At 33.1% G+C, this 20,128-nt stretch overlaps 1 protein-coding gene across 12 annotated transcripts in view; it reads left to right on the forward strand.

The window, feature by feature from the left end:
• The window catches only part of MYCBP2 (MYC binding protein 2), a 238,289-nt gene that overhangs the window by 60,698 nt on the left and 157,463 nt on the right, over positions 1-20,128 (forward strand). For 11 of the 12 annotated variants that reach the window (XM_060191609.1, XM_060191610.1, XM_060191613.1 and 8 more), the window contains exons 14-19: positions 982-1,140; positions 3,367-3,571; positions 4,081-4,226; positions 4,519-4,620; positions 11,399-11,506; positions 19,720-19,839. In XM_060191609.1, coding sequence (XP_060047592.1) covers positions 982-1,140; positions 3,367-3,571; positions 4,081-4,226; positions 4,519-4,620; positions 11,399-11,506; positions 19,720-19,839 — 840 coding nt within the window. The remainder of the gene's footprint in view (positions 1-981; positions 1,141-3,366; positions 3,572-4,080; positions 4,227-4,518; positions 4,621-11,398; positions 11,507-19,719; positions 19,840-20,128) is intronic. The other variant, XM_060191614.1, reaches the window with a different exon arrangement.

Genomic DNA, 20,128 nt, shown 5'->3' on the forward strand with positions numbered 1-20,128 from the left:
TGGTTTAAATATTATAAGAGAGAACAGCTAGATAATGTTTGGCACAGAACCTGATGTATGTGAAAACTCAGACATCCCCGGCTCCCCACCTGCAGCGGAGTCACTTCACAGGCGGTGAAGCAGGTCTGCAGGTGTCTATCTTTCTCTCCCCCTCTCTGTCTTCCCCTCCTCTCTCCATTTCTCTCTGTCCTATCCAACAATGACAACATCAATAACAACAGCAATAATAACTACAAGAACAATAAACAACAAGGGCAACAAAAGGGAAAATAAATAAGTATAAAAATATTAAAAAAAAAGAAAACTTAGACATGTCAGCCAATACCTTGGTAATTGTAAATACTGTTATTATACATACATAAAGTGATAACTAATCTCAAGTGATATTTGATCTAATAGTATAGTATACTTTTCTCAACGTGTGGTGTGATAATGATACTCTGTAATTTAGATAAAGCAAAATCTTATTTAAAAATGTTTTGATTTATAAAATAGTTTTAAATAATTGTTGCATGGGACATACTGTTTTATTATATTTACTATCTAATAAGGTTAAAATGCTTAAGTCAATTTAAAATTAGTAAAAAAACATTAAGAGGATAATGAATGAGTGGTACTTGGATATGACATGTATAGTGAAAGTAATATGCAAATAAGTGTTTATAAGAGTGCTCTATGTATTTGATTATAGAAGAAAGTATTGTTCTTTAAAGAGAAGTCTGGAGTGGATACCACAATAAAAATTTGTCCAAAGTCTGAGTGATAGCATTTAAAGAATTTAAAGCTTGGTCATGTTATTATAAAATTAATTTACTGGTATCATGTCAGTCTTTTGGCAACTTATTATCCCACTTTGGTGGATAGTTGGTCTTGAAAAATTCTACATGGAGGTGATTCTCTTACATTACTAGACCTCAAAAAAGGTTTTATTTTATTTATTTATTTTTGCTAGTTCTTACGAAGTTTATATCTTTCTTCTAGGTTTAGTAACAGATTTGAAAGGCCATTTTGTAACTCAGGTAGCTATGGGCAAAGCTCATACTTGTGTTTTAATGAAAAATGGAGAAGTTTGGACATTTGGTGTAAATAATAAAGGACAGTGTGGTCGAGACACTGGTGCCATGAATCAATGTGGGAAAGGTAGGTATTGAATGTGTAGATACAGAATTTTGTATTTTCTTTTAACTTTTTTAATTTGTAAAATGGAAATATTGACAAGATTATAGGATAAGAGAGGCACATTTCACAAAATACCCATCCATATCCAATCCCCTCACTTGGTAGCTTCCCCATTCTTTATCCCTCTGGATGTATGGACCCAGGACCATTGTGGGGTGCAGAGTGGAAGGTCTGGTTTCTGTAATTGCTTCACTGCTGAACATGGGCATTGGCAGATTGATCCATACTTCTAGCCTATCTCCAATGCACATGGTGGGGTCCTCTGCCCAAGGAAGTTGGGCTGGCATTATGGTGTCATCTGGAACCTGGTGGCTGAAAAAGAGCTAAAATATAATGCAGAACAAATTGTTAACTAATCATGAATCTGATGGCATGAATATTGCAGATGAAGATTTGGGGTCTCTGTTTTGGAAGAAGCTAGCAGGTCTATTTTATATAATTTTTTATAATCCAGAGGGCCCAGGACTTTACTAATTTTTGCCTTTGCCTGACATCTAATATGTTTAAATTTTTTTTAAAGAATACCTTAAAATTTTTACTATTTTAAATACAAGTGTCTCTGATTTCATAATTGTAAAGTAGGGAAATCTGAACTTCTAATTTATTTGAGTAAATCACTGAAATACTGAATAATAATTAAGTTTTTTTATTTTAGATTTTTTATTTACTTATGAATGAGAAACATAGTAGGAGAGAAAGAGCCAGACATCACTCTGGTACATATGCTGCCAGGCGTTGAACTCCGGACCTCATGCTTGAGAGTCTGATGCTTTTATCCACTGTGCCACCCCCTGGAACACAGTACTTTAGATTTTTAAAAATCAGGGTCAGGTGGTGGCGCACCTGGTTGAGCACACATATTACAATGCACAAGGACTGAAATTCGTGTCCCTGGTCCTCACCTGCAGGGGGAAAGCCTTGCAAGTGGTGGAGTTAGGCTGCAGGTGTCTCTCTTTCTCTCTCCCTTTTTATCTCCACCTACCCTCTTGATTTCTGACTGTCTCTATCCAATAAATAAAGATAATAAAAATTTCTTTTTAAAAAAAGAAGTGTGCACAAGAAAAAAAATAAAAATTTTTAAAAAGCAAAATCTAAAAATACTTAAATATCAAATTAATTTTCTTGTATGCTTTTCTTAATTTTACATGAAATTTAGTAACACTCAGTTTGTAGGATGATGCTTTCTTCGTCATAAAGGCTTGGTACTATATCTCCCTTTTTGTTTCTATCTGCTCTATCTGTGGTGGTGCTGGTGTGATGGGGAGTGGTGAAATTACATGTGAAGGAAGACATAGTCATATGTAAATACTAATTAAATCTGTTCATATGAATGTAAAAGAGAAAGCAAATAAATCACTTCAAAAATTTTTTTCCTTGTTAAATTTATGAACCACAGTTTTAGGCAATACCAATAGGGCAAGAAAGAATCAATGTATATGTACACACATCTATCATAATTTAAACATAGCATGTTACATATCAATATACAGTATAAACTCTTGTGAACATTTGACTAATATTTACTGGAATTTTTAAAAATTTCTTTATTGGAGGATTAATGTTTTACAGTCAGCAGTATATACAATAGTTTGTACATGCATCACATACAACCCCCACTAGATCTTTTGCCATCATGCTAGTGTTCTGAATTCTCAATGTAAATTTTGTAGTAACATGTTTGCCATGTACACCACCCAGATTTGGGCCCAACCCTCACTCCAGTGAAGGAAGCTTCCATGCTGTGATCTCTCTCTCTGCTTCTGTCTCTAAAATAATAATAAGAAATTGGGGAAGCAGTTACAGAAGCCAGACCTTCCACCTTCTGCACCCCACAATGACCCGGGGTCCATACTCCCAGAGGGATAAAGAATAGGGAAGCTATCAAGGGAGGGGATGGAATACGGAGATCTGATAGTGGGAATTGTGTGGAGTTGTACCCCTCTTATCCTAAGGTTTTTGTTAGTGTTTCCTCTTTATAAATAAAAATTAATAATGATAATAATAATAAAGGGAATGGGGAAATGACTTACTAGCAACTCCTAAATTATAATTTTATTTTCTTTTATGTTTTAGCATTTTTTAATTCACTTGATTAGTGTATAGGTGCAGTTTTAAACTGGATGCATTTTAGTGTCTTTAGACTTCGGAATTATCTCTATAAAAGTTATACATTTATCTTTCAAATAGGGTTTGGAGTTGAAAATATGGCAACAGCAATGGATGAAGACCTGGAAGAAGAACTGGATGAAAAAGATGAAAAGTCCATGATGTGCCCTCCAGGCATGCATAAGTGGAAGCTGGAACAGTGCATGGTGTGCACCGTCTGTGGTGACTGTACAGGTTATGGAGCCAGCTGTGTCAGTAGTGGTCGTCCAGACAGAGTTCCTGGAGGGTAATCAGATAATTATTACTGGTGACATGAAACATTAGTAGACTATGGGCAGAACTCATTTCTTTTCAAAATGATTCTATAGCTTATTCTATTGTTAAATACTTTAAAATCGGGACCAGGCTGTGACACACTTGGCAAAGTACACATGTGTTAACATGCAAATGGACCTGGCCTGAGCCCCTGCTCCTCACCTATTTATGTATTTGTTTGTTTGTTTATTGGATAGAAACAAGAGAAACTGAGATAGAACGGGGAGACAGAAAGGGAGACATCTGTAGTACTGCTTCACCATTTGTGAAGCTTCCCCTACACAGGTAGGGATCAGGGGCTTGAATCCAGGTCCTTGTAATATGTGTGCTCAATTAGGTGTGCCACCACCTGGCCCCTAATAAAATACTTTTAAAAATTAAAAAAAAAAGCTATTTTTTTAACATTATAGAAAAAGTATTATGGAAAAGGAGAAGGATTTCAACTTTACATATTTATTTATCTATTTATTTATTTTAAAGAATCTGTGGTTGTGGTTCCGGAGAATCTGGCTGTGCTGTATGTGGTTGCTGCAAGGCTTGTGCCAGAGAGTTGGATGGTCAAGAGGCAAGACAAAGAGGAATTCTTGATGCCGTGAAAGAGATGATACCTTTAGATCTTTTGTTGGGTAATTTGATTGACTTTTGCAATTACTTTGCATTTAAGTAGTTCTGATAGTTTTAACATTTTCTGTTGAACATGCGTTAAAAATTAAGTTGATAGCACTCAAATGTTGCTTATATGCTAAGTGATAATGTGTCATTGAGTTCCTTCTACTTTGTTGAGATTCTTGCCATTAAAATAATTTTGTATTTTCAGCAGTGTTTTTGTTAGCTTTTACTTTTTTGAATTTTATGTAGTTGTCATATACATGATGATGTTTATGTTAAATATTTTAAATTAACTATTTCAATCATTAGCTGTCCCAGTACCTGGGGTTAACATTGAAGAACACCTTCAGTTACGACAAGAAGAGAAACGGCAACGTGTAATCAGGAGACACAGACTAGAGGAAGGAAGAGGTAAGGTGTAGCTGTGGAGAAAAAGTACACACAGCCTTGCTTTCTTACCCTGGACTGAGATCATAATTGTGCAAATTTCATACATTCAATTCAGTGGGTGTTTAAGATATGTCATTAATATTTAGAATGGTTGTGCCATCTGCCAGGCACTGATAATTATTAGCAATCATTATGGTTTAAAATAAGTTCTTCTTTTAACTACATTTTAAAACTATTTATTGAATAGAGACACAGAAATTGAGAGGGACAGTGGCGTGGGGAGGGGAGAGACCTTCAACTTGCATTACTGCTTCATTGCTTGTGAAGATTTCCCCCTGGGTTCTAGGTGGTGGTGCAATGTTACAACATGCAAGAATCCAGGTTCACAAGTGGTGAAGCAGTGCTGCAGGTGTCTCTCTGTCTCTCTTTCCTTCTATTACCCCTCCCCCCCACTTCTCTCAATTTCTGGCTATACCTATCCAATAAATAAGTAAAGATAATTAAACAAAAAAGGTTTCCCCCTGCAGGTGGTGAACAGGGGTTTGAACCATAATCCTTGTGCATTGTAATATTTGTACTTAACCAAGTGTGCTACTGCCTGGTCCCAAAAATATAAATTCTAAAACTTGTTCTTCACCTAGATATTGGACTCATCTATTGAGCAATAAACAACAAATTACTTTAAGGAAGAATTTAATTTCTGTTTTCTTAGTTATTTATCACTGTTTGATTTCCACACTTCTTGGCAGTCTAGTACATGATTATGCCTCACTGAGGTTTTATAAATTATTATGTTTATATACAAGAAGCAATGATAAGCTGGAGAGTGTACAGATTTTCATTACAAAGATTTGTCATCTATCTTATTTTCATTGTTTATAACCATTAACTTAAAGATATATTTTACTATGGATATAGTGAATATTTATTGTGTGTCTGAAAAACAGCATTTAATATGTCATTATTGCTCAACAACATCTTTTCTTAGTAGGATTAAAATACAGAAGCCTGTGGGTTTTTTTTTTTTGCCTATAGGCAAAATCTTGAGAAATATTTACTAGTATTATGTACTTTAAATACTTACTGGAAATGACATGATATTTGATACATTGGATAAGATCTGTTGTCTGTTTAACCATCATTATAACTTTGCATTAGGGTAAATTATTTTAAGTTAAATTGCAAAATGTGTCTAGAACATTTTCTGATACATAATGCTCATTAATTGAATCGGTGAATATTTGTAGTTCCTTTAGCTTTGTTTACATAGAATTATTGCCTTTAAAATATTTTAATTATACTAGTGTATATGTTATTATTATGAGCAATGTGTAAATATGTAATAAATTTAACATTAAAGATTTTATAGAAAACTGGATAAAATTTAAATTGTGTTTTTATGATATGGCAGGTACTTAATCCCTTTCTGTTACTGTGATTTCCTTAATCTTAATTATTGATACATTACTTTACTACTTTTTGGAGAGAGGATTATTATCTTAAATCATTATGAACTGACCCACAAAATCAAACAATTTCTTGTTTCAACCAAAGGGTAGTAAATCTTTACTTTGACATTTAACTCTCTAAATTTGCATACCTTTTTAATCTTTTTTTCTATGAAAAATTTGTTCTCTCTTAAATGTAGTCTATATTCCTGCAAGCGAGAACATTGATTATGCATTGCTTTTTTTTTTTTTTAACAAGTTCGGTGATTGTAGAATAATTTTTGCCTTTTATTTTTTTTGGTTAGGACAGAGAGAAATTGAGGTGGGAGGGAAGAGGGAAAAAGTGGGTGGGGATAGATAGCATAATGGTTATGTAGACTTTCATGCCTGAGGCTCTATATTCCCAGGTTCAACCCTCACACCAGTACCACCATAAGCCAGAGCTGAGCAGTGCTCTGGTTAAAAATAAATAAATAAATGAATATATTAAGAAAAAAAGAAGAGTGGGAAAAGAAAGAAAGAAAGAAACCTGCAGACCTGCTTCACTACTTGTGAAGTGACTCCTCTGCAGATAGAGAGCCAGAGCCTCCAAGGGGATCCTTCCTGGGGTCCTTGCAGCTTCCTACTATGTGTGCTTAACTCAATGCGCCACCCAGGCTTTGCCATTTTTTTAAAAAATGTGTCACAGACAGTTAAAATACAAACAAACACTAATCTATCAAAGGTTAAAAATAAATCCATTATTTAAATATTTAAAGAATTTATATTGTATCTGACTTAACAAGTGTAGATTTCATTCTAGGCATTTGATGTATATTTTAATAGAAACCAATTTCATCTGTAGTCAATATATAGAAATACTTCTTAAAAATGCAAAAATATTCTTGATTAACTTTTTCAGTTGAGTTCTTGCACTTACTATTCTACTTCATTTTTTTGCAAAACAAAATTTGTAGGAACAGCTTTTCTTGATGGGCTAACATTTTTTTTTATGGACCTTAGTTATGAAAGCTGTTGTTTTGTACATTCTTAAATATGTGTGTATTTAGAACCGTATCCTTGTTTTTGCTAGTTAACCTTAGGAACTGAGGAATCTTGTGGTGAAGACAGTTCCAATGTGGATATGTTTAAATTAACATAGTTTGTTGAAAAAAGAATCCTGCTGAAACAAAATATTTTATAAAAATAATTTTTAAAAGTATATTTTATTTGTTTCATTTTTATACGATAAAGAAAGAAAGGAAAGGAGGTCAGAGGGAGGCAAGGAGGACTGAACCAAGGACAGTGGAGTCTGAGGCTTGAAGCCTTTTTGCATAACAATTTTATGCTATTCCCTACCTTCACTCCCTATAAAAGTTCTTTAAAACAAAAACTATGTCAAGACCTTTTAAAAGTGTTACTTCAAGATTTTTTTTTTACTCATATTAGTTAAATAGTGATTTATGAGACTACAAGTTAATAGGAGTGTACATTAACACCATTCCCACCACCAAAGGACTATGTCTAGATCCTCCCCCCCAACTTCCCTGCCCCCAAGCAAAACATGTACTCCCACCCTCCACCCAGAGATTTTTACCTTGGTGTCCTACCCCAAACTCAGTCAGATCTTGCTTTGAGTTTACTTCAGATTCTTATGCATTGACTTTGAAAATTTTTTGACTGTTGTAATTTTAAAAAGGAGTATCACGATATACTCTTATAATCTTTGTATACTTTCTCAGCAGTTCCATTGTAAATAATTTTATAAGAAAAATTTTCTCTTTTTTTATCAAAAAGTTGAAAAAATTTTTTACACAAAACATAATATACAGAGATGTATGCCCATACATAGATGAAAGCTTGGAAAGATAAATGCCAAATTATTGTATGTTTTTTTTTTGGAGGGGGAAAGAGAGTTTATAGGTGATTTTATTTTCTCCTTTTATGGTTTTTAAATAAATATACATATCAATATATAAACAATATGAGTTATGCTTTTAAAATGTTAAGCCATTCTATGAAAATATAGACTAAGTTTAAGATGTACAGACTGCTTAATTATTATTTTTTAAGTATTTATTTTATTCATTACATGAGAGAGGTTATTTCACAAATGACAGATAAAGAGAAAAGCATGGTACATGTGGCACTAGGTATGAAGCAGGAATCTCAAGCATGCAAATCCAGTGCTCTACTAGGTGACCTGTCTCCCCATACATAGGTCATTACTTTTGACACTGGAGTTATTGCTGAGACTTTATGCCTGCATGATTTCATTACTTCTGGTGGAATTTTGTTTTGTTTAAGATAGAGTGTGAGAGACAGGGAGGAAGAGAGGTAGAGGAGTGAAGCGAGAGAGGAGAGATACTTGTGAAACTACCTCTTTTGCATGTGCTCCTGTGTGGTGGTTGAGGACTCAAACTAGATTTCATGCATGTTAAAGTGAACCCCAGAGTGCCTGAGCTATCAACTGACATCCCCCCAATATTTTTATTTTAATTGGTTGGAGAAATTCTTTCAGGTATTGTGCTTTTAATTGTGTTATGACAACTATTAGTCATCACTTATGCATTTATCTAAGTTTCTGTTTTTAGGCCTTACCTACCCTAAACCTGTGAGATCAGCAGCCTGTTTTATCAGTTCCATTAGGGGACTTTTATGATGTTGAGAATGAGAACCATTGACACAGGGCATTGCTGTTGAAGCTTTATTTCACAAGTTAAAAAAAATTTCACAAAATTACTTTACTTGGTCTATTTGTTGCATCATGTTTACCAACATTTGGGGACTTAATTTTTTGAAAGGTGATGACACATGGGTAAAATTTCTCATCTTATGATAGGTTTCTGTAAAACACTCTTAATCCTCAGCCTAGCTCCTGCCCTCCACCATCATGCAAAAACTGAAAGGTTCCCCACCACCTCAGTAACCTCTGCCTTCTACTTTGGTGCAGTACACCAAATCCAATCCAAGTTCTACTTTGCATTTCCACTTTCTGTTCTTGTTTCTTGAGTTCTGCCTGAGAGTGAGATCATCCCATATTCATCCTGATTAGTTGATTTTTTTTTAGGTAAAAGTCTCATATCATCAGAACTCTTGTGTGGAGTATATCAAAGATCTCATTTTCATATTTCTTCTCAGCACAATATCATGAGGAAAAATAAACTCTAGTAATAATGACCTTCCCTCCTGGATGTCAAATAAAAATTATATAATAATGAGTTCTATGTAGAGTGAGTTTATGTTCTGGCTAGTCAGCTCAGTCCCATTTTATGCCTACTGTTCAGGCATATTGCTTGATTCCATTCACAGAAGGGAACTTGCTCAGAAGACTTGTTTGAGTTGAGTGTCAAATGCATAACTTAAATAATTGGTCTTCTTCTATGACATGGTGGTTGATTTACACTTTGGTTCTAATTTTGGCTTCTTAAATTTTATTGCTTACCTGTCACCCTGGAAATTAACCATTTTGAACTTTAGTTTCCTTATCTTTAAAATGGGGGATTACAGCTGACCTCACCTAAATAGGAAAGCTAAGGAGGATTAAGTAGTATGTCATAAAAATGCCTAACACACATACTAACCGAATGTTTGATAATGATAATGAGCAGAACTGGTGCTGGTGCTGGTGCTGGTGTTACTGTTGGTGAATTATCTGGTTGTTTTCTGGCACCTTTGCATTTATTGCTTTTCCAGCTCTGGTCTTGTTTGCTTCCATACAAATTGTAAGGCTAATCACAAAACTGTGATCACTATTAACAACTCCCCCACTCTCCAAGCTTGTGTGGTATAAAACAGATTCCATTCTTCTAGGAATAGAACATATTTATCCCTAGTTACAAATTGGAATGTAAAAGTAATTATAGCTATTTTGATTTCAAAGTGTTTGAGTTGTTATTGCTATTGTCTTATTATATATAACTGTAACCTTTTTTCCCTAATCATTTTATGGGAGAAATTATGATTTATAAGACAGTTGTCATATGTTGCTATTTTTTTAAGTCTGTAGAACTATTAAGTTATCTTGGTTTGAAATTATCTGACCTTCCAAAACATTTTCAAAGTGTCTTTTTAAATCAAAATATATAAAGCATTTAGAAAATAAATGTAAGAACAAAAACCAATGTAATTTTTCATCCAGAAAGAACTAGTGGTAGAATTTTTATATACCTTTCCATAATTTATTCTATGATTATATATCTCTTAGTTATTTCATGTCATTTCATACTATAATATATATTGATAACCTTGTCCCTCTTACTACTATATACATTTTTGTGATTTATTATAATACTATATTAAATAATGTCTAAATTTAGGTTAAAACTTTCTATAAACCTACTCTTTATAGTACTGCTTTGACTTATTTCATTGTAATCTTCCAATCATTTTTCATAAATTTCCAAGTATACTACTGAATATATATTTTATGCATTTATTGTTTTATTTTTATATTTTGTTGATAATTTTTCTTATCACTCTCTACTGAGTAAATGAGGTTAAGTTTAGTTATTCTTAATCTAGCATTTTTTTTTCACTGAGTGGCTACACCATTCTTATCATTAGTCTCCTTTTTTGGAATGTTTAATTTTTTTTTTTTGTATAACTAGTAAGGTTTTAATAACATCATTTTCTTGGAATCTTAAACAAAAAGCAACAATAAAAACTTTTCTGAATTTTTCTTAGGATTAGATTTCTAGATGTACATTATTAAACCAAAGGATAGTAATACTGTTTAGGTTCTTGAAATGTGTCACCAATAATTTCCTGAAAGATTTATATTATCTATACTGCCACTTAAATATACCTTCTATAACTGTTTTTATGTAGCAATATATATTCATATATTTATGTATCAGATCAAAGTAATTTTTGTTTGTAACTACCTTGTTTGATTATTTCTAAGAGAATGAGCTAAGCCAGTAACATTTATCTTGGTTTTGTAGTGAAAGTTATCTGGATATTAATTCTTAAAGACTTTATAAAATTTAATCATTTATTTAAGAATCAGTTAGCTTTGGCATTTCAATAGGAAAATAGTTGATTTAATGAATGTATGGCTTAACAAGTTTGAGTATATATATTAATATTTGTAAGATAATTTGAGTTGAATTTTCTTGTTATCTAGGCTATTAGTACCTCATACATTTATAAGTATAAGAGATAAAGTTTGTATTTTATAAACTATTTAAGATATTGTGCTTACAGGTTATAGTTGGGCATGGTGGGTTAGAGTTGTGGGGTTGGGAAAGAAGTATAATGACCAAAATAGTTAATAAATTTCCATGCTTTTTACTTTGAATTATTTCTGTTCATTATAGTGTTTTTATTTTGTGAGCTTTTCTATGCACATACAAAATGTTTCTCCTCAGGCCCCCTTGTATTTGCTGGCCCTATTTTTATGAACCATCGAGAACAGGCTCTAGCCAGACTCAGATCCCATCCAGCACAGCTAAAGCATAAACGGGACAAGCACAAAGGTATTTGGTCTTCCTTATCAACTAGGTGGGACTTTCCCAATTTCTTCCACTCATCTGAATTTTATCTCTTGCAGAAATGCACAAACCTAATTTTTCTACTTTCCTTCTATTGTTTATCATATAACCTGAGGAGAAAGAACATGTCGAATGTGGTACTCTTATAAATGACTATGTATCTTGCTTCACTTTTTTGTTGTTGTTATTAGCTTAATAGTGGAGACATTTTACAGTTGATATTTTCCTGTTCCATTTCTTTTGGCATCTCATAAAGATGGAAAAGAACTACTGCTTTCTATTTTTTATTCTTATCTTCTTAGATGACTTCCATCTTTCATTTTATGGTATCATTTAATACTGTTTGTTTTAGAATTAACAAAATTGCCAAACTAACTGTAAATAATGAATTGATTGTTAGACTTTTATATATTTTTGAATATTAAAACATATATACAGCATACTTGAATAAACAATTATTTGATATTTGAGAGGTAGAACTAAGTGTAAGTACAGATTTATATAGATCTTCTTTGGTCATTAGAAACTGTCAGAGATGTAAATAGTTTAGTTAGTAACTAGGAACTTTCTGCATTATTCTTTGAGATCTCAGGATTGTACATTAAAATATTCCTTTTTATCATTTTATTGAGGGTTAAAAGTTTATAGGACAGCTATTGGCACATAAGTTCAATTTCTCATTTTCCCATGATAGATATCTTCAGGATACTCTCATTCCCAACTTTTCCATCATCATACACCAGGACCCAAATGTCCTCTTCACCCTCTTCTTACCCCCCTCCCCAGAACTCTTTGCTTTGATTCAAAACACTACATCCAGTTCAAGTTGCATTTTGTTTAGTTTTCTTTTTCTTTCCTTGAATTAAAACATTTTTAAAGCAAACATTTTTTTCTTTTAAACTGAAGATTGTAGTTCAACTAAAATAAATAATGCATTAGAATTTATAAATATATATATCCTGGCATGTGAATCAGGAGTTCTTTGACTAGTATGACTCATTACTTTATTTATAAATGCCAAAGTAAATCCACAAAATGGAATAAAGCATAGCCAAAATTCTACCAAGACAAATTGTTTGTCTTATTTTTCTTTGCTGCAAAGCTGCTGTACACTTAATTTATTATTTTTTATTTCCTTTTAATTAGTTTATTGTCTCTGGTGTTATCACTGGGGTACTATGTATGCAGTATGATAGAATCTACTGTTTCTGGTGGTCATTTCTTCCCATTTTTTTTAATTGGATAGAGAAATTGAGAGGGAGTGAGGGAGGTAGGGAGAGAGAGAGAGAGAGAGAGGGAGGGACACCTATAACATTGTCTTACCTTTTGTGAAACCCCCTGACTCCCACTAGTAGGGACTGGGGACTTGAACCTGGATCTTTGAGCACAGTAACGGTTTTCAACCAGGGGCACCACTTCCTGACCCAAACTTAACTTTTTATTTAACCATTCACAGATAATGAATATTATAATCAAACTTGTTTACTTCTCTCAATTTTTTTGCCACTCAGGAAAAATACAGGATAAAGCATATGCAAAACACTACTTAAGATATACTATGCAAAAATAAATTTGATAGTAATTAAAATCTAACATGATGATCTATAGTGAAAGTTGTATTTTTTTTTTTGCATAACAAATAGGCTCCTGGGGAAGTGCTTTAGTTGTTGAATACTCTAAAGATGCTATAAAAATTTAAATTTAATAATATTAAGGGTATGCTACATAAATTATTTTAAAATTAGAATATCTAATTTATTTGTTCCAGTGTCACTATTACTACTTTTTTTCCCCAGTGTCTCTCCGTATCCCACAATATACAAAAGTGAAGTTTTTCCAGCACTTTGTCTGTGGTTAAATATTCACAATTTCTCATCTTTCCATAATAGATGTCTGCAGGACACTCTCACTCCCAACTTATCCGTCATCATACACCAGGATCCAAAAGTCCTCTTCACCCTCTTCCTACCAACCTTCCCTAGAGCACTTTGCTTTGATTCAGAACATACCACACCCAGTTCAAGTTCCTGGTTTTTTGGTTTTTTTTTTTTTTGCCTCCAGGGTTATCGCTGGGGCTCTGTGCCTGCACCATGAACCCACTGCTCCTGGAGGCCATTTTTTTCCCCCTTTTGTTGCCCTTGTTGTTGTAGCTTTGTTGTGGTTATTATTGTTGATGATGTCGTTCTTTGTTGGATAAGACAGAGAGAAATAGAGAGAGGAAGGGAAGATAGAGAGGTGGAGAGAAAGACAGACACCTGCAGACCTGCTTCACTGCCTGTGAAGTGACTCCCCTGCAGGTGGGGAGCCTGGGCCTCGAATCCGGATCCTTACACTAGTCCTTGGGCTTTGCGCCACATGTGCTTAACCCGCTGCACTACCCATCCCACCTCACTTTTTTATTAGTATCTATCTTATGCACAAATACAGACCTCTTTCTCAATCCCACCCCTGATTTTTAAAATAGAGGCTAAGGTTTTAAGTTTAAAGCAGATTTTTAGCCAGCAAGATAGCTCATGTGAATAGTGCTTCTGCTTTTTCATGTGCACATCTCAGGCTTGAGTCCAGCCCCCCACCCACACCTGAAGAAACTTTGATGCTGTGGCATCTTTCCCTTTCTCAGTCTATCTCCCTGTGTCTGACTCTCTAACTAAAACAAGTCAACTTGGGAGTGGTGAAACCCTGGTTATAACAAAAATAAAATGACTTTGCAACATCACATTGCTTAGGCCTAGAAATTACCAGTAACAGGTCTTGCTTTAATTTTGTCTGCCATCATTTGATTGTTTTTTAGTAATGGTCTTTGTATAGTTGCAGTAGCCTCTTTGAAAGAACTGACTTTGTAGTATTTAGTATAGGGATAGTTTTGTTTTAGTTTTTGTTTTGCTAACCAGGAATATTAATGGGACTATTAACCCTGTACAATTCTTCTACTCCCATCAGATTATTTTTCTCTGTTGTTTAAAAAAGATAGATGGTGAGAAAAAGAGCAAGAGAGAGGCAATATCAAAATATTCTTCCAGAACCTTTCCTGTGCTGGTGTTTCCATATGATGGCTGGGAACTTAAACCTGGGCCCATATGCGTGTAAAGTGTGTACTCCACTGAGTAACCACCTACTGATTTTCCAGGATTAAGTTTTTCTTTTTTCCTTTTAAATCTGATTCTGTGGTATTTACTGCAAAGTGAGACAGCTTCAGTTGTTTACTCCAGAAATATTTTATCCAGTGATGCTTTCATTTCTTTAAAGAGTATTTCCTTGTTATCCACTAATTTCTGTAGGTCCACAACCTCTCTCCATCATAACCTTTGCATTCACTATTGTTAATATTTTCACCATTCATTGCTTTTATTATTGATACTTATATTCACTAATATCTAATTACCATCACATATATATATATATATATATATATATATATATATATATATATATATACTTATAGGGTTGTCAGAAAAGTCATAATGCATCTTTACATAGAAAAGCATTCAAAAATACACCATGACCACCCAATATATTTCTTTCCATTTTTTTTTACCCTATTTATCTTCCAGTATGTCCACTGAGAAAGTCACTGTACTTGTTGCTATATTCAGTTTTACATTCAATTATGTGGGTAGTACAGATCACAGGATGGGACTGTTAAAACTGTTTTGTGACTTTTGTTGGGGAGAGGTGAGAAATGTGATTTATTGTTTATAGTGAGTTCTACTTGGAGGGCTGGAAACCTGTCTGATTGGAAGGAATTCACAGCACACATCCTAGAACAGCCATATTTTGATGAGAGTTGAAATACTGGGTTGTGGGGAAAGTTATGACATGTTCTTTTTTCTCTCTCTCTCTCTTTTGTCTCCAGTTGCTGGGGGCTGGGTGCATCTGCACTATGCATCTGCAGCTCCTGGCAGCCCTTTTTTCCTTTTTTTTTTTTTTTTCTTCTTTCCATTTTTTTATTCAATAGGAGAGAGAGAAATTGAGGGAGGGGGAGAAGAGAAGGAGAGAGAAAGACACCTGAAGACCTTTTTCACCGCCTGTAAAGCGTCCTTGCTGCAGGTGGGGAGCATGGACTTGAACACAAGTCCTTGAGCAGTTTCTTGCTCTTAGTACTATGTGCACTTAACTGGGTGCGCTACCACCTGGCCCCCATGACGTGGTTTTCTATGCAAAAATGTGTCATGACTTCCAAGAACCCAATTAATACCTAAGACTGAATCAGACTGTAACATGCAACCCATATAACCAATAATGTTTAAAGTGTAGCTGCTGAGTATAATTTGAGAGAGCTGAATTAACATAATGTTTAAACTATTCAATACTTTATATAGAAAATATTTTCAAAGTATACAAAGTTAGAAAATCTGAATTGTTTGGAAGATAGTCTTGATAGTGGTCTTGAAGTGAGTCATGGGAAAATTTGGTGGTATGTTGACAAACATCTTTGTATATTTTGTCTTCATTTTCAGTTAGAAATGATGTGTTACAGTGGAATATTATAACCTTTAGAATTAGTACTCAGTTTTAACCATATACTTGTCCTTTACTAGAAATATGTGGTCATTCATAAATTCTTAATCTTTCATAATCTTTTTCCTTATTTTAAAACGGGGGATAATAATTCATGCTTATGTTAATAGGCATTTTAACTTAAGAAACTTTTATGTACATACATACATACATACATAGATATATTTTCAAGTAGGAATTCTCTATACTAGGTTTAATTTTTCGCATTGAATGCTTTATTATTACTCTTAATGGCACAAAATCTGAGATTTGTTAATTCTATAGGATAAATTTCCAGAAATATCTAAAATATTAGCCAGGTAGTGCTAGTAGTAGGTGTAAATCTTAACTTTTTTCAAATTCAACATCTACTCTACTGTTTGTTATTTTAGTCTGGTTATTTAGCCTGTTTAAGCCTTGTTTTTCTCAACTACAATGTGGAACAGTAATACCTTATGTCTTTTAGTCTCATGCTCTACTGACTATACTAGCTGGGATAACATATTTCTTTTTTTTTTTTTTTAAGTTTTTTTTTTTTATTTATGAGAAAGACAGGAGGAGAGAGAAAGAACCAGACATCACTCTGGCACATGTGCTGCCTGGGATCGAACTCAGAACCTCATGCTTGAGAGTCCAAAGCTTTATCACTGTGCCACCTCTTGGACCACATATGTCTCTTAATTATTATTTTGATTAAAAAAGAGGCATGGTGAATATTGATTAAGCAGCTTTTGTGTATAACTTCACTGACTATCACAAGAACCTTGTGAGTTAATGTAGTATTATTGCTACTTGTAGATGGGAAAGACTTAAAAAGGCCTAGTGTCCAGTTGTCATTCAGTTATTAAATGGTAGAGCCAGGATTCTGATCCAAGACTTTTTAGACTCCAGTGTGGGTAGCTACAATACAAAAGTATTTATCCACTGTGTTTAGCAATGCTCTAAGCAAGAGCTTAGCAAATTGAAGTTACTACTGCTTCAGCTTTTTTATGTTACTGAGTTCTAACTACTCACTGTATAATACCCATGCCTGCATATTACCCAAAATGTACAGTTTAAAAAGAAAAGTTAGAGTCCTTTAGATACCAAATTCCATGTTTATGTACATTACAAATATGTATACATTATGTGTTGTCTATGTATAGTACTGTCTATGCATACACACGCATAGATTATATCTGCCCACAGCATTTTAGATATACATCTGGAAAATTTTATATACTTTTTGAATATCACATGCTATACATACATAAATATGAACATACTCAGGGTAAATATAGAGAGACTACTCATATCTAGTCACTAATCATAAGAATATTCTGATGTATCTATTCTTCCTACAAATCTGAGATTAATTCTTGTTTCTGTCCATTAATTTTACTGATTTTTGATCTTGATTGATCATAATGAATTATGCTGAATTTCACTTGTCAGTTCTTGAATTAACACTAACTTCTTGGCTGTATATTAGTTACCTTTTTCATTAATAAGATTTTATACATTTCTAATTTATTATAGTTATAATTTATTAAGCTGACATTAAAAGCCATATATAAATACATATTTCTTTGGAATCTGTTACTGCTGCTGCTAATGATGAGTACCATTCCTTTCTTTTTTTTTAACCTTTAATAATATTTTCACTGTCACTAATAAAAATAGATACGTGTTTGTTTAAGTGAACATGGACAAAATATTTATATATATTTGATTCACTTAATAGTGAGAGATAGGAAAGAGAACCAGAGCACACATCTGGCATTTACAATGCTGGGTATACTCTGGACCTCATTCCTGCAAATCCAGTGCTTCAGCCACTGTGAATCTCTCAAGCCACTGCCATATGATTTTTACCTTTATAATAGCTCCTAGCCTTTTAATAGTTACAAACTTAATCTGTAATTTAATTAGGCTTATTTTTTCCTCCTTTCCTGATAATATGTCTCATTTAATTAACTTGACAAATCCATATGAGTTAATTTACCAGAAGAGGAGTCATTCTTTATGCTATTATAGTAAAACCTCTCACTAATTCAGAATTTGATTCATTAGATACTTGTGATTTTTTTGAGTGAAAAATTCAAAATAATTTCTTCCTCTGAATTTTCAGGGTCATACTTATAAGGGGAAAGCTGTCTAAAATCACTAGCTTTTCAAACCAAGGGCTCAAGAAATGAAGGATTCCTTCACCGTGCCTTCAGCCTCTGGGTCCAGCAATTAATTCTTGTATGTTAAAGGACTTTCATGTTTATGGTACATTTTTATGTAATATAGGTCTATTTTGAATTATAATGTAGATATTCACATTTTGTTTATTGTACAATTTAGTTTAGCCAGTCATCTATATTGTTTGAAGGTAATAAAACTGAATTTTTATTTAAACATGATTAAAACATTTTCAGTAAGTCATAGAAACAAATTCAGTTTATTATTCCGAATTAGTGAGGTTTTACTGTTTTAGTGGTACAAAGAGTTCATTTTTTTAAAATGATACCTGTTTACTGATAGAAAGGGAAGTAATAATTTAATTTTATCTGGATGATATTTATAGTAGAAATATTAGATTAAAAAGATAATACAAACATGAAATGACTTGATGTTATTCTGGTCAGTGAAAAATAGAATGATTAAAATGTGTGAAAATTCACATGTGTATCTACAATATATTTCATACTGTACATACTTGTTTAGTTGCTATACCATATATAAAATTAAGCCACAAAAGGGATTCTGGCTAGTATTTAATTCATGTATAAGAAATGTGAATCCTAGAAATGTGGAGGTCAGCTTACTTCCTCCTACTCAAAAGCTAAAACATGCCTAAAATTTGACCTTTATGTATAGTTTTTGATTAGGGGGATATAAGATGACTTCATTATTTACACATTCCAAATTAAATGTTTTTGTGTGTGTGTGTGTGTGTGTGTGTGTGTGTGTATTTCAATGGTTAGAATACAAGAATATTGAAAGTCACATGTAGAATCATGGGATCAGTAGAAGGCCTAAAGCATGCTTAATAGGAAGAATAAAAAAAGTGGGGAAGAAATAAGCAATGAAAATAACAAGAAAGTTTGGCTGAGGTTAGTGGTTGAGAACTAGAAGAAACTATAAAGCAGAGTGGCTGATGATGAGGTAGTAAAGATTAATGAGAATAGACGATTGAACTGCAATCCATTGAATATGTTTGTTGGCTCTTTATAACATTTTTTTGAAGATCACTTGAATGTACTAATACTGCTGGGCAGTGTAGCCTTTTTAAGATATATTTGAGACATCTAAGTCATCTGTGAGTTAATTCAGACTATTTGTAATGGCTAGTACTAACAAAATCACTAAATAAAAATTACTTTGCATGCAGTGTTTTATGCAAACTAAATTTCTCCATATAAATATTTACATTAAACATTTTACATCTCTATAACATAATGACCCATTTATATTACATAATTTATGAGATTAGTAGGTTTTAATCGTAACCTGATCTTTGTTCTTATTGATTTAGTGATATTTGCAAACAGAAGTATATCTTTTCAAAATTACTTCTTTGCAGGTAGTGTTGATCTATAACTTCTAACAGCAGCAGATTCTTTCTTCTTGCTTGTTCCTTTTAACATTTTTCTCTTGTTCTTCCATAGTAAACTGACTTGAAATTTTATTTTGAAGGTGAATAGTGGCTTAATTACAAATTATAACATTTGCAGATGGAAGTGGAGAACGGGGAGAAAAAGATGCAAGCAAAATCACTACCTATCCTCCAGGCTCTGTGAGATTTGACTGTGAACTTCGAGCAGTTCAAGTCAGCTGTGGATTTCACCACTCAGGTAGCAGCTGGAACTTTAGGGTATAATATTATTTTTATAATTGTGCTGAATAAATAGTTTAGTTTTGACAATTATAGTATCTTAACTGTATGTTAAAAGACACAGTGTAGCATATATCTCAAATCTATAAAAGTTTTGAACTTATTACATAATGTCTTTCTGAAACTGGCATTATGAAATAGGCACTTATCTAAAGCTTAGACTTTTATAACTGTCCTCTGATGAACTTATTTCAATTAAATTCATAAATTGCTGATGATGAAATAATTCCTGAAATTTCTTTGAATTA

The sequence above is a fragment of the Erinaceus europaeus genome, chromosome 5 (assembly GCF_950295315.1).
Source record: "Erinaceus europaeus chromosome 5, mEriEur2.1, whole genome shotgun sequence".
Classification (NCBI taxonomy): Eukaryota; Metazoa; Chordata; class Mammalia; order Eulipotyphla; family Erinaceidae; genus Erinaceus; species Erinaceus europaeus.